The 15,361-nt window shown below is 42.8% G+C and overlaps 1 protein-coding gene across 2 annotated transcripts; it reads right to left on the bottom strand.

Annotated features, from left to right (window-relative positions):
* Positions 1 to 434: 434 nt before the first annotated feature.
* Positions 435 to 15,102, bottom strand: RGS13 (regulator of G protein signaling 13). Of its 2 annotated transcripts, none has more exons than XM_082225588.1 (5): positions 14,765 to 15,102; positions 8,756 to 8,824; positions 4,061 to 4,122; positions 3,224 to 3,390; positions 435 to 1,054 (listed from the first exon to the last, which is right to left on the bottom strand). In XM_082225588.1, the coding sequence occupies exons 2-5, from the start codon at positions 8,818 to 8,820 to the stop codon at positions 845 to 847; spliced, it is 504 nt and encodes a 167-aa protein (XP_082081714.1). In that variant the 5' UTR covers positions 8,821 to 8,824; positions 14,765 to 15,102; the 3' UTR covers positions 435 to 844. The 2 variants fall into 2 exon arrangements, with proteins under 2 accessions (XP_082081714.1, XP_082081715.1); XM_082225589.1 differs by lacking the exon at positions 14,765 to 15,102 and adding an exon at positions 11,690 to 11,711.
* Positions 15,103 to 15,361: the final 259 nt, after the last annotated feature.

Genomic DNA, 15,361 nt, shown 5'->3' with positions numbered 1-15,361 from the left:
TCCCTAGCTAGCAGGACCAGTGGTCAGGGATGATGGGAATTGTAGTCTCAAAACATCTGGAGAGCTGAGTTTGAGGAAGCCTGGTGTAGATGTTTTAACAGAGGCGTCACATGCTGCTGGCCCTCTAGCCACATGATATATAAGCAAACTGTGGCATACACATTCCAGGCCAAAAATTGAAGCACTGGGGCAGCAGCTACTGTATATTAATCAGGGACAGCAACTCACAGGGGCTGAGCCCTTTTGCCCACCCCCCATATTTTGGGGAGGGGGTTGCCCCCAATGCCCAAAAAAATCAGGGGGGGGGAGAGGGCCATGCGTGGAGCCAGGTACAGTGTGGCTTCAGTGACCAGTTCCTTCTCCTCCTCCTGCCACTTAGGGGAAGGGGGGGTCAAAGCAGCCCCCTGCTGGTGGCAGAGGAAGAGGAAGAGGAAGAGGAAGATAAGGAGCTGCCAGTCACTGAAGCCACACTGCCACTGTGTTTGACTCTGGCTTTGGCTCTTCCCAAAATACTGACATCAGGCATGCAACGTCCCACCCCCCCAGACCTTGCATGCTGGTGCCTCTGTTACTAAGTGTCAATGTGAAATTGGGTTGGTTTGTTCAGAGAGACTATGATTATTCCAGAGTTGCTGCCCCCCCTTCCGAAATATAAACAAATCATGCTGCTACTGACATTATTTTTTACATTCGATTTGTATGGTTCAGTTCAATTTTACCTGTGCTAAGTTAAAACATGACAAGATTTATCTGTGCTGTATGTATGTTCCGTTAGTGTCTTGATTTTTCTCTTGTTTATGATAAGGCTCAAAAACAGATGGTGAAAATAGCCGCTTCCGAGTTCTTATTCTCCCTCTTTCATAGACACTGGTGGTTTTCGTCTGGTTGAAAGTGTAAGGAAAAGGTTCCGATAGATTTCTGAACCAAGAAACCTCGGGTAGGAATCCCTTTCCATGTGCAAGTAAACAATTTTCTGGGCTTCATTGAAACAGGACTGCGTTGCTTCTTGAATGTTTTTGATAACAGCTTCTCTTGCTTGACTATCCACGTTAATCTGAAAAAGAGAGTAAAAAGGTAAAGGTAAAGGGACCCCTGACCATTAGGTCCAGTCACAGACGACTCTGGGGTTGAGACACTCATCTCGCTTTATTGGCCGAGGAGTACAGCTTCCGGGTCATGTGGCCAGCATGACTAAGCCATTTCTGGCGAACCAGAGCAGCACACGGAAATGCCATTTACCTTCCCACCGGAGCAGTACCTATTTATCTACTTGCACTTTGATGTGCTTTCGAGCTGCTAGGTTGGCAGGAGCAGGGACCGAGCAATGGGAGCTCACCCCATCGCAGGGATATAGATAGATAGATAGATAGAAAATATAGTATTGACACTCATTTGGAATTGAAATGGATTTTTCATGTTTGGGTCACCTTTGCATAATATGCTTATTATGACAGCAGTCTGCCCTTCCCCAACTTTTTGTGTGTGTAACAATGTCATGAGGCTTTCCTTCCAAGAAGCAAATCCTAATGGAAAACAGGACCTTTCACATGAACACGAAGCCACAGATGTCATATTCACCACTGAAGGATTTAATCAAGATGTTCCCCTACTGTTACTTTTGCCATTGCAGTGACCTATATTTCAAGTCCATGTTTAAGCTCTTTAAAACAGTACATGATGAATTAATTAATTGTCTTCTACAAAAACATCTCCAGATGATCTACAATAAAAATAAGCTAAACACGCAAACAAAAGAACAGGTTTAGTGGGGGGATACACTATCCTATCACCAGTGATGTAGTAAGAGTCTCTCACATTGCTCTGTTGGTGCTGCAACCTGCCAACAAAGTGCCCCCAAAGGCACGCTCCTCTATTGTCTCCTGAGGCAGACAGATGCCAACCAACCATCCACTAGTCCAGTTGGGTTTTATACATGGAACTGGGAGGGGCACCATTGTCACTGCAGGCAGCAAAATGTCTTTGGCTGGCTCTGTTTCTAAGTTCTGTTCACATGTGGATGCTCATCTAAAGGGCAGCAGTGGAATACTTATGAACAAGGATCTCAGTGTGTTCTGCTTGGTTCATGAGCACCTTGAGTCCTCTTCAGCAGGCAGATGTGATATTGCCAATCTGCCAGTTAGGCAGGTCTCATTTCAAATGAAAGCCTGGAACTAGTTGACATGGCTGTTTCACTATTCCATTGTTTATACAGTGGTGCTTTGCAAGACGAAATTAATCCGTTCTGCGAGTCTCTTCGTCTTGCGGTTTTTTTGTCTTGCGAAGCACGGCTATTAGCGGCTTAGCGGCTTAGCGGCTATTAACGGCTTAGTGGCTTAGCGGCTTTAAGAAAAAGGAAACAAACTCGCAAGAACTCGCAAGACGTTTCGTCTTGCGAAGCAAGCCCATAGGGAAATTCGTCTTGCGGAACAACTCAAAAACAGAAAACTCTTTCGTCTAGCGAGTTTTTCGTCTTGCGAGGCATTCGTCTTGCTTCCTTGGCCTCGGCCCTCCAGATGTTTTGAGACTACAATTCTCATCATCCCTGACCACTGCTCCTACTAGTTAGGGATCATGGGAGTTGTAAGCCAAAAACATCTGGAGGGCTGAGGTTGAGGAAGCCTGGTTTATACCTTGTAAGCTCCTCCTCTCCTGTTCTCCTGCCCCAAGCTCAGAAAAAGAGCACCAAACAATGACCCTGCCTTGGATTTCATGACACTCTCAGCCTGGGAAACAGGCTGGTATGAGCACACCTTTAGTGTGAAGTTCTGTTACTTGGATTTTACTTGGGTTTCTGTGTCTGAAATTTAGAGAGTGGCATGGAAGATTTAAGAGCAGAAGGAGTCTCTGAGAAGTTAATGTTTCTCCATTATAACAAGACTACTGAGGATGCAGAAGAGGCATAAATTTATTGCCTGTGCTACTACAATTCCAGGTTATGGTGTGAAGGCTCAAGAGATCACCATCCCCTTGCGGATGCTAAGGAGGTCTGGATGTATTGACTATCTGGGAATCACTTTGGGTTCTCTGATAGAAGAAAGGTAGGATATAACTAAAAGAAAAATAAAACAAAATAAGGTCCCCATCTTTAGCTTTCAATTGCCTAAAGAGATATCTGAGATTATTATATAATAATTTTTGGAGACTTCACTATTTAATTTGCATAGATAACCAGCACCAAACCCAAAACAGACTTTCTGTATTCCTCTCCAGATCATTAACTTACTTCCCTCGGAGCCTGAGGCTGTATATATTCCTTGAAAAGTTTCTGTGCCATCGACATTCTTTTCCTCTGCGATACAATCTTCTTATACTTTTCACAAGCAAACCAGAATTCAATGTTCTCATCGCTGTATTCAGTCTTCAGGTAGGTTTTGTAGACAATTGGCCCATCTGAAAATTAGGTGGGGTCACTCGGTGTGGTAACAACGCATACCCTCCAATGTGTTGAGTGCCCAAACTGGGATACACATCTTCCAAGCTGTGCTCTCATGTGAGTCATTTGACCTGTGCAAGATCACGGAGCACAAAAATTCTCTTTCTCGGGGCCATGCTGTTGTAGACTATCGGTACCATGTTATACTGCTGCTGAAAGGACTGCACTGGTGGTCAGTTAACTACCAGGCTAAGTTCAAGGTGTGGTACTGATGTACAAAGTCCTACACAGTATAGCTTGGAACCCAAATATCTCCATGATCATGTCATCCCTTATATAGCCAAATGATCACTGCACTTTGCAGGAAAGGCATTCATGCTTTTAACATTGTTTTTACATGTGCAATTTTTAAAATGCAGGTTTTTAATATATATATATATATTCTGAAACGACTTCTCAATGCTTCCTCAGAAATGATTAATAAAATACTCATTTTTAATGCAGACATACATTATCTCATATGTTTTCCTTTAAAATGGGCATTTTGCATGCATTTTTATGTAAAACATGGGAAGTGGGGTGTTGTGCACAGTTTTTGAACCAAAATTGCATTGCAAAATTTACACACACACAAACAGATCCCCACACTTACTTAGTGTTCTGGTTTAAAATCACATGATAACTCACATTTAGTAGCCATTAGTTTTTCAAAAGACTGAGACCACTGCAGCACTTCCTCCAGACTTACTCTGTGAGAAATAAGGGAAATGAAAACCATGTGTTTAGAATAGCAAATAACTACAGCGCTGTGGTCTAAACCACTGAGCCTAGGGCTTGCCGATCAGAAGGTTGGCAGTTCAAATCCCTGCGACGGGATGAGCTCCTATTGTTCAGTCCCAGCTCCTGCCCACCTAGCAGTTCGAAAGCACGAAGTGCAAGCAGATAAATAGGTACCGCTCCAGCGGGAAGGTAAATGGTGTTTCCGTGCACTGCTGGCCACATGACCTGGAAAAACACCGGCTCCCTCAGCCAATAAAGCAAGATGAGCACCACAACCCCAGAGTCGGACATGACTGGACCTAACAGTCAGGGGTACCTTTACCTTTACAGCGGCCAGCTAGAACAAAAGGACCTTGTGCACCTTTAATCGTTCTGTAGAAGAGGTAATTCTCTTGCCATGCAAGGTGTGGAACCCCTACCTGAAAAATGAAGGTCTTAAGGATCTATTCTGTTCTGAGCTGGTTAGTTAAAAATGTGAAGTGTTGTGCCTTCTAAAAGGAAACTGGACTTCAACCATGTAATTCTTTTCCCCATTATTCCTCGGCCTGAGTTCCCAGAGTTCTGGTGCTTAATCCCAGGTAAATGTGTGTAGGATTGCAGCTATGGATGGACAAATCTGTCAATTTTGGTTTCTAATTTTTTGAATCTTAAACCCAATTCTTTGTATTTTCACCTCCTTTTACATTTTTTTTAAGTCCTCATGAAAATTCATTAGCATTTTAGAGTGAAGTTTTCCTAATACACTTTTTTTCCCCTACACATTTTTTTGTATGAAATTTCCCTACTACAAGTTTGCAAAGCAATTTCCCCTTAGGCAGTGCATTTTTGTATGTTTATGTTACTTTTAAGTGAATATGCATTTTTTTGCAAGCAATTTCTCCTTATTTGATGCATGTTTGCATGTTATTTTTTCAAATTAATGTATGCATTTTTCTGCATTTTACTGTGCTGGAGCACTGCAAAATTCTGAGAAACGTGAATTTTGAAAATAAAAAAATTCCTTCCAGTAGCACCTTAAAGACCAACTAAGTTAGTTCTTGGTATGAGCTTTCGTGTGCATGCACACTTCTTCAGATTTTGAAGACGGACTATGTTGAGGCTTGCATTTTGTTTCAGAAAGTATGAATTGGGTAGGTTCACCATTAAATGTGAACTGAAATGAATTTCTCCTGCGCCCCCAATTTTGAAGATCTTGCATTAAAGAAACATAATGGAGTAGCCATCCTGGACCACCTAAAAGTTAGAGGACAATTTTCTTCATCCCCACTTGGCCTGACATCAGTTCCACATGCTTACCAAAGCCACTTAATTATTACAAAGTTCATTCCTAATCCATTCTTGATTAAAAGCAAAATTGGCCTTTGTACACTGAATCCAAACAAAAGATTCATAAACTTGCCTTGCACAACAGCTGTTTGCAGGATTTTACAGCATTGGTGATTTATAACCATCACTGTTATCTGCCTTTGGGCATTTTTAGCTTACCCTAGCAAAGTGTCTGGGTCGTTTCTGTGTGTGTTAGCAATAAGAAGATTCCTCCGTTGATAAAAAATACATTCTATTCTTTGTTTGGTTGGTGCCTTGAACCACCCCACTCCTCCTACTGTTTTTGCAACCTGGGATAGCTCAGTCGGTAGAGCGTGAGACTTTTAATCACACGGTTGTGGGTTTGAGCCCCACATTGAACAAAAGATTTCTGCATTTCATGGTCCTTTCCAATTCTACAATTCTATGATATATAAAACACCAGCAAAGCTCCATGTCATGTGACTTTGCTCCAGCCCTTCACCTGCTATTTTGCACCATCCTAGGCATAGTATTAGGGACGCGGGTGGCGCTGTGGGTTAAACCACAGAGCCTAGGACTTGCCGATCAAAAGGTCAGCAGTTCAAATCCCCGCGACGGGGTGAACTCCAGTTGCTCGGTCCCTGCTCCTGCCAACCTAGCAATTCGAAAGCACGTCAAAGTGCAAGTAGATAAATAGGTACCGCTCCGGCGGGAAGGTAAACGGCGTTTCTGTGTGCTGCTCTGGTTCACCAGAAGCGGCTTAGTCATGCTAACCACATGACCCTGAAACTGTACGTCGGCTCCCTCAGCCAGTAAAGTGAGATGAGCGCCGCAACCCCAGAGTCGGTCACGACTGGACCTAATGGTCAGGGGTCCCTTTACCTTTACCTAGGCATAGTATTATATTTGCTAGTGGACTTGTAGTGGCTGGGGAACTTCCTTTGTCAGGCAGAATGTGGGTAAATTGGGTACAAAGGCTGGTAAAAGCAGCGGTGCTCTTGGGTGTTTCAAATTTCAGTGGCGCTTGGTATGGCATCCCTCCCCACCTCTTGCCTTCCATTCGGCTCATATGTCATGGCGGTGACAACTTGATGGCACCCCCTCAGTTTGGTGTCCAGTGCAGTTGAAACGAGTCACGCTGCCCTAAATCCACCTCTGACCTAAAAGTTATGAAATTAGATGAAAATCTCCCTTGAGAGTTTGGAATAGGAGATGTGCTTGCATGGGCATAGCCAGGGGGGCAGGGAGGGGCAGCCACCCCCCTAAATCAACAAAAATCAATAACAATAAATAAAAATACATAGCAAACTAAGGTTCTTTCCCCCTAACAAAAATCCTGACTATGCCCATGTTTGCTTGCCCATGCGTGTTTGCAGCTGCTGAGGAGCCCAGTTTTATATAGATTAAGGTAAAGGCAAAGGTACCCCTGCCCGTCAGGGCCAGTCGTGACCGACTCTAGGGTTGCGCGCTCATCTTGCTCAAGAGGCCGGGGGCCGGCGCTGTCCAAAGACACTTCCAGGTCACGTGGCCAGCGTGACGAAGCTGCATCTGGCGAGCCAGCACCAGCACCGCACACGGAAATGCCGTTTACCTTCCCGCTAGAAAGCAGTCCCTATTTATCTACTTGCACTTAGGGGTACTTTCGAACTGCTAGGTGGGCAGGAGCTGGGACCAAACGACGGGAGCTCACCCCGCCGTGGGAATTCGAACTGCTGACCTTTCGATCAGCAAGTCTTAGGCTCTGTGGTTTAACCCACAGTGCCACCCGCGTCCCTTATATAGATTAGTTTATGCCATAAATTTCTGACAATATTTTACTTTTATTTTATATTTTGAATGCAGTTTCTCCAAGCTCAAACTTATGAAAGCCCACACACGCTCAACAATGTTGCAAAACCCTTGAAACTTCTAAATTAATTTTGACTTGCAAGAATAAGTAATGCAACAATCTCTGATTGCCTGTCTCAAATATAAAAGGAACAGTTTTGGCACGCACATCACTTTGAATAACCTTGCAAACTGTGATGTTAACACTTAAATCTCATAAAAGTTTCAATAGAGGATTGGAGTGATCATTATGTGAATTTGCTGATGCTCGACCTGAAGGAATTGGTGACAAAATTTGCAAAGGAAAAGGTGCAGCAATTGAGATTTTGATGCGTCTGATATGGAAACTTAAAACCCCGCCAAAAAAACCATTTATTCAAAAGTTACCATACAGCTTTCTCCACTACCATAATATCACAGAATAATCACTCCAATCCACTCCAGTACAGTGGTACCGCAGGTTACAGACACTTCAGGTTACAGATGCTTCAGGTTACAAACTCTGCTAACCCAGAAATAGTATCTTGGGTTAAGAACTTTGCTTCAGGATGAGAAGAGAAATCGTGCAGCAATGGTGCGGTGGCAGCGGGAGGCCCCTTTACCTAAAGTGGTACCTCAGGATAAGAACAGTTTCAGGGTAAGAACGGATCTCCAGAACGGATGAAGTTCTTAACCCGAGGTACCACTGTACAATCAGAGATTGTTGCATTACTTATTCTTGCAGGTTAAAATCAATATAGAAGTTTCAAGTGTTGCAACACTAGGTGGCAGCCATGCGGTAGCAGCCCATGTGGTGTGGCTTTCCTCTGTGGGCAGGGTGGGCAGGGGGGCAGCAAGGTTAAAGCTGTGCAGGCAAATCAGCAGGTCTCATGAGCCTTGCAGAGACATCCTGGCAGGTCTGGTCTGAGACTTTCACGGCCTCTGCAAGCTGTTTCCAGACATCAGTTTCCTGTTGGCTCTTGGAAACTGTATCTGGTCTTGATAGCACGTGTTACTGAAATCATCGCTCCAGTCTAGGCACTTCAATTATTTCTTTTGGTAAGCTACTTTGTAATAGCTGTGACAAGTCAGTTGTGAATGTAACAATGTGACTTATATTAGGCATGGCCGCTTCCCCCCCCCATTGGTTTCAAAGTTACAGCTAATTTTAGGAAGATTTATAGGGCAGCAATTGTTCAGCTGCTTACGTGCAAGCAGACCTGTCTAGGATTACATTGTTGGCCTTTTTACATTTAATAAATAAATGAAATAATAATGAGCAAAGTCTTTTACTTAAAAAATTACACACACACACACACTCCCCCAAAGTAGTTTTTTAGCATAGGATCACAAAATGCTACTTCCCAAAGTCTTGATTATTTCAATGGGATGCTTACAACTCTCTTTGAAAACAATCGAATTTAAAAGTAGAAGAGACTAACAAAAATCAGAACAACTATAGTTCTCTGTATTCTATCAATGTGTCCCCCCCCCCCATATTGCACTTACTTTGAAGTGATTCCATTTGTGCCATCTCTGAAGATGTTGCAGAGCCAACAGATTTGGGGACTCATTATCCTAGTTGAAGAAAATAGGTATACGTAAGCACTTGATGCATTCTGTATTATTACAGTTACCATTCCTCCATTCCAGTTTTAGGGAAGGGATTCCTGCACAATGGGGTTGACATTGCCAGTCTTCATGTCATGTTTGCAGACATCTTTGTTGGCAGAGTTTGGCTTGGTGCCTGAAGCCAGCTCCCTGTATCCCTGGGGATACTGCCATCTTCCATTCCGTAGACATGACCAATACTCTGAGGTACAATACTCTGAAAAGCACCATGCACATGGGCAGCATAGTAGTAGTAACTGTAGTACTAATGCACAATACTCAGGCAGGTATATTTTAAGGGCATGAGTATGGCATATTCTTCATGGTGAAAGTCTTTATTCAATGCTTAAGAATATAAAAAATATACAAAATCAATTAAATATTACTTTCAGATGGAGACATCTTAATGCATCTTCATTTTTATCCAACAATATATTAGTGGATCTTGCAACATAAAGTTTCCAATAAAGCTTTATTTCTCTTAGCAAAATTTAAGGTTCCAAGTAACCCTTTTTCTCTTTGAGCGTAATTTTTTTTGCACAGTTATTTGTCGTATTGTATCTATAAGTTCTTCATAAAATGCCCATATTAAGAATCTGTTTGGTTATGGATTTTCTTGCACCTTGTTAAAATGGAGCATTTCTCAGTAAATCAGACTTCCTTCCCTAGTGCTGATGATTGTTGTTGTTTAGTCATTTAGTTGTGTCTGACTCTTTGTGACCCCATGGACCAGAGCACACCAGGCACTCCTGTCTTCCACTGCCTCCCGCAGTTTGGTCAGACTCATGTTTGTGGCTTCGAGAACACTGTCCAACCATCTCGTCCTCTGTCATCCCCTTCTCCTTGTGCCCTCCATCTTTCCCAACATCAGGGTCTTTTCCAGGGAGTCTTCTCTTCTCATGAGGTGGCCAAAGTATTGGAGCCTCAGCTTCATGATCTGTCCTTCCAGTGACCACTCAGGGCTGATTTCCTTAAGAATGGATGTGTTTGATCTTCTTGCAGTCCATGGGACTCTCAAGAGTCTCCTCCAGCACCAGAATTCAAAAGCATCAATTCTTCGGCGATCAGCCTTCTTGATGGTCCAGCTCTCACTTCCATACATCACTACTGGGAAAACCATGGCTTTAACTATGCGGACCTTTGTTGGCAAGGTGATGTCTCTGCTTTTTAAGATGCTGTCTAGGTTTGCCATCGCCTTTCTCCCAAGCAGCAGGCGTCTTTTAATTTCATGACTGCTGTCACCGATGATACTTGTTCATTTTTTCATATAAGCCATAGCTGAAACACCCAACATATAAAGTGGACAAACTCACAATAAAATCTTAGGATGACATGTCATTGGTGTATAAACTGCTAGATGACATTCTGCCCACAACACATAGTTATGTATATTTTGTGTTGCAAATTTATTTCTAATCTTTGGCACTGCCAGTGTCAACAGAACTACTTTGTAAAGGCAATTTCCCAATCAAAACGATAACATGTTTTCACAGAGGCTCCTCTTCTACAACCGATGCCAAAAATCATTGCCCAGGCAAGTCATATTATAGACAGATAATGAGATAAATCCTCTATCTTCTGAAAGCAAAAGATACAAATATGGCATGCCTTCCTTCCTGATAGCACTAACTAAAAGCAGAGAGTTGCATCTCCCTCTCAAACGAAAGCTGCTTAGTTGGTGCCCATCTGTTGCCGTATTATAATCATATTTTAGAAGAAAATGCTATCAAGACAGTCTCATATTATTGATGCAGTCAGTGATCTAGCCAGCCAGCCAGGTCTTTGTCCAGGATACTCCATTCCATCCTGCTTCCTCCCAGTTTTCCCTTCCTCACTCCTCAGGTACTGCTGTTTTGACTACATAAAGATCAACTCTCAGAGAACAAGTTTGTTGTTAGTATACAGGCTACCATCTCTAGTACAGCTAAAGTTAGTTGGCTCCCAGTACATTTCCGAGCACAATTCAAAGCATTGGTGCTGACCTATAAAGCCCTAAACGGCCTCAGTCTGGTATACCTGAAGGAGCGTCTCCACTCCCATTGTTCAGCCTGGACACTGAGGTCCAGCTCCGAGGGCCTTCTGGCAGTTCCCTCACTGCGAAAATTAAAGTTACAGGGAACCAGGCAGAGGGCTTCTCAGTAGTGGTGCCCGCCCTGTGGAATGCCCTCCCATCCCATCAGATGTCAAGGAAATTAACAACTATCTGACTTTTAGAAGACATCTGAAGGCAGCCCTGTTTAGGGAAGCTTTTAATATCTGAAGGACTATTGTATTTTAATATTTTGTTGGAAGCCGCCCAGAATAGACAGGGTATAAATAAATTGTTGTTGTTGTTGTTGTTATACCTGAGTCCCACTGAACCCAGTGGAATGAGTCACCTGCAAAGTATTTATGTCTTAAAGTTTTCAGAAGAACTTATTAGCTTGATTATGACCCACAATATCTAAAGGCATGCCTAAAAACGTTGCTCCCCTCTTTGTTTTGCTTATATTAGACCTGCGAATGTGGGGAGGCATCCTTCCTTCTGCAGAAGCAATAGGAGGAACCAACACTTCCACTGCCCCCTCGTGGACTATACCTACAATGCTCTCACCCTGTCCATGCTGCAGATAATTTTATCAGAGGATCAGGCTAAAAGTGGGAGAATGATGGGTCGATGAGTCAGTCAGCTATCCTTGGATAAAATTCTCCTTGAGATGCAAACATAGTTTTAGATACTGATGGTGATGATGATGATGATGATGATGATGATATGCAGATTGGGTAGGTCCAGCTTTAAATGTGAACTGAATTGAATCCCCACCACCACCACATCCCTCGTGCCAACTTCACCTCAGGCCACAAAATGTCTTGGGCTGGCCCTCCTTTAAAATTTGGGTACTCTAAACTCTCCCAGGCAGGGCTGCCAGACTCCAGAGAAACAGTCCATCGCCACTGTGCGTTCTTTGCTTCACTGTGAGGGGCTATCGAGTGGTGTAAAGTGAAACAACTTTGCTCCTTATTCAAGAGAGCAGGAATGAAGGCACCAATAGCAGAGATAAAACGAGAGCTGTAACGTCCAAGGTGCCCGAGAATAATGCTTCACAGAAGGAGGGGAGCACTTAGATGCCCAATCCTACACTCTCAACTGTGCTTGGTAGATTTTGTTTTCACTTGACACTCTGGAGAATTCAGGGGAAATCAGACTTCATGCTGAAGTGAGTGGAACATATTTCTTTCTCGCACAGTGTATGAAGAACGCTCCACCTTAAAGACAGACCAGTTGCCTCCTGGAACATAAAGCTCCTGGAACAAACAAAAAAGTGTTAAGCAAATATCTATGGCTCTAGGAGGTGCTGGGAGAACAAAGGGCTTATTTGTGCACTGTGAAAGATGTGCCCCTTTCCTTTTTTCAGGCAAGCCCTTTTGATAATAAAGGCCTGGAGACCATCTGTTTGGTTTTGCATCACTGTTTAGTGTTCCCACAAGGGTTAGATTGGGTCGTCCAGGAGAATTTAACCCCAGTTTATAGGAACTCCTAGGGGTCATGGGGGCTTTGAGAGGGCCAGGCCCCCACAAAGTTGATGGGCATTCCCATTCAAATGGAGTGTGCAGGCGCTGTATCATGTGATCAAATATGTGGGGCTTATCTGCCCCCTATTTTACTCAGGTTGGCACCCCTGCCCCAATTTGAGTTAGGCATGCAAAAGTCTCTTTTGCCCAGGGTTTCCCAGGCTTCTGAGAACTGACACACACCAAGACCCATGTCACTCTTACAAGTCCTACAAAGGTTTACCTTAAGAAAATAGGATCTCAGGGATTCCAAAATTACCCACCTGAATTACCTTCTATCTGTTGCGTCAGCTACAGTACTGGGTGTGCTTCCTGACGAGAATATGGTAAGCCCAGAGTTCATGACTTATGCAGAGATACAACAGGCAGACTCCTTTGAGGGCAAGTAATTCTGTTGCATCTCTGCTTTGGGTTCCAGCCACACACGATCTAGAGACATGACATACTTTCTGTAGAGTCTGATTGGAAGCTAGCTGGGTGCTATGCTATCTTGCCAGCAGGTGGTTTGCTGCCAAAATCCTGTAGAAGATATTCATTTTCTCTACCTTGTTTGGCAGTTGTGGGGAGGCAACTGTCTGCAAGACTGAAGACAGATTCGTTCTCAGTTGTGTGGGTGGATGGGGAAGAAGAGGGACTGAAGTGTCCATAATCTGGTGCTCCTGCTGGTGTGTTTGCACCGCACTGACCTTGCCACCACTTCACCCCTTCTGCTAAGTGACAACGACCCACCTGTCAGGAAGCTGGTGTAGCATCTCTGCCCAGAAAAAGGCAATGCATTATCTGAAGCAGTAGCAGGCAGCCTCCTCTATGAAAAAGTACTTTGAGTTTGAATGGGATTCAGAAATAGTGTTTCGTCTTCGTACCAAGAGGTATTGCACAGCAGTGAGCTATTCATGTCCTGCTTGTGAACTTCCCAAAAGCACCTAGTTCACCATTGTACCAATCAGGATGCTGGACTAGATAGGTTTTGGGGCTGTTCTATAGTCGTATGCTCTATAACTATTAGATAAATTTCTTGCACCGTGCTAGGAGTTAGTCTCGTCACACCCTAGTGTCCTCTAGAGCATACTTTGATAATTACTACCTCAGGTTTCACAAGCTGTCATACCATGAGCTTCAGACACATAATCCAGCATGAAGCAAAACCAAAGCAGCCATATTGATGGTGGAATTTAGTGGCAATTTAGGAGTGAAATTCCATGATCCCAAGAAATTTTGCTATCTTCACCTGATTTTTCTTGACATTTTGTCTTCTGTCCTTTGGCCATTTCCATTAGCGAGAAGTAGGATGGTATATAAAGCATAGCAGGTTAGCCTTAGGCTAGGGATGGATCAATTGGTCAATTTCAGGTTCTCTTAGCTGCTCATTTTTCCACTATTGAGTTCACTTGACCATATTTCCACATCAGACCCCCTTTTTTAATAATCTTCACCGTTTGCCAGCATTTTACGTATGTCATTTTTCTTAATATACACATTTTTTTCTTCACAATGATATTCAACATGCCCATTTTTTAAAACAATTTCCCTTAATATACCGGTAATGGATTTTTTTTGTATGTAATTTCCACTAATTCAGCTGAATGAAACTTGTGATATTTACATCTTTGAGATTTCAAACCTTATCTTCTCCATTGACCCACACACCTGAGAACAAATCTATTTTGTGTGCCTTCCCACAACTATAAAAGAAAGAAGAGAAAAAGAACTAACCTATTCTACAGTATATCTTTATTAGACGCAGATGAGCCTATAATATATTTGTTAGCTGAGGACAAGGAGAAAGAACTCCACAACTTTTTTAAAGGGTATGAATGTTTCATTCCCATTATATAGAATTGGCACTTAAAGTTTTAGGCTGACCCCCATTTAATGATGATTACTACCTGGAGATAGATATTTGTATGGATAATTTTATGGAAAGGATGTTTGAAGGTATCAATTAACTGGTTTGTGAAGGAAGTAGTTTTAGAAATCTTGACTACTTGCTCCTTTTTTAAAGAAAAAAACAAACCAAAATTAAAAACCATAAAACAAAACCTCCCTCTGCCTAAGAAAGAGAGGCAAATTTTTATTTAACGTTATTTATTTATAGGATTTATTTTCCACCCCTCATCATGAGTGAACCCAGGGCATATAACAACAACATAAAAGACAGCATAACAATAAAACACAATTGAAGCATATCATCAACACATCCTCCAATTCCTTCCAAAATTCTCAAACCCCTATTCAGAGCAAATGAGATCAGTCCTCAGCTGGTGTCAGAAAATAGCCAAGATAGGCACCAGCTAGACTGCCAGATGGAAGGTGCTCAACAACTGGGGGGCCAGTGCTGAGAGATTGTGTACTCACCACAATATCCTCCAGGATTTGGGGGTTTTATTGGTTGTGGTTGTGGAGGAAATGATTTGCTTCTGTTTGAAATTTGACGGGCGCAAACTTCTTGCTGTTTTTAATGATGTTTCTTCTGGTGGTGGCAACAGCAGGACTCAGAATGGAGGGATGTTTCTGAAGACCCCTCTGTTAAAGTGTTCCTCTTGCTTTTTCTTAAAGCACCCAGTTCTTTTCTTCTACAGCTGGAATGTCACAGCAGATAATGCTGTATATGGCAGAAGTTCTTGTGGGCTTACATGCAAACTTTGTTTGTGGTTAAGTGTGCAGTTTGTGTGTGTGTTTTAAAAAAAGAATGTTCCGTTGGCCTTCAATGAACCTTTGATAAGAGAATGCTTGTCCTGTCTCTCTCAGGAGATCTTTACTGATCAACCAAAGTGACTGAAGATGATTTAACTTTTGCATGAACGTTCGCATCCATTGTTAGACAAGGCCAGGATTTTGTGACTAATATTTTCCAGCCCCCTTTAATCAAATGACACTTCCTTTTGTCATTCCTAGACTCTTGTATGAAAAGTGAATGGTGGTCAGAGATAAGCCTTAACCCATTTTTGGCGT

This window comes from Podarcis vaucheri (assembly GCF_965113315.1).
Source record: "Podarcis vaucheri genome assembly, chromosome: 6".
Taxonomy (NCBI): domain Eukaryota; kingdom Metazoa; phylum Chordata; class Lepidosauria; order Squamata; family Lacertidae; genus Podarcis; species Podarcis vaucheri.
The sequence above is the reverse complement of the archived record's forward strand: the minus strand, read 5'-3'. Positions and strand labels throughout refer to the sequence as shown.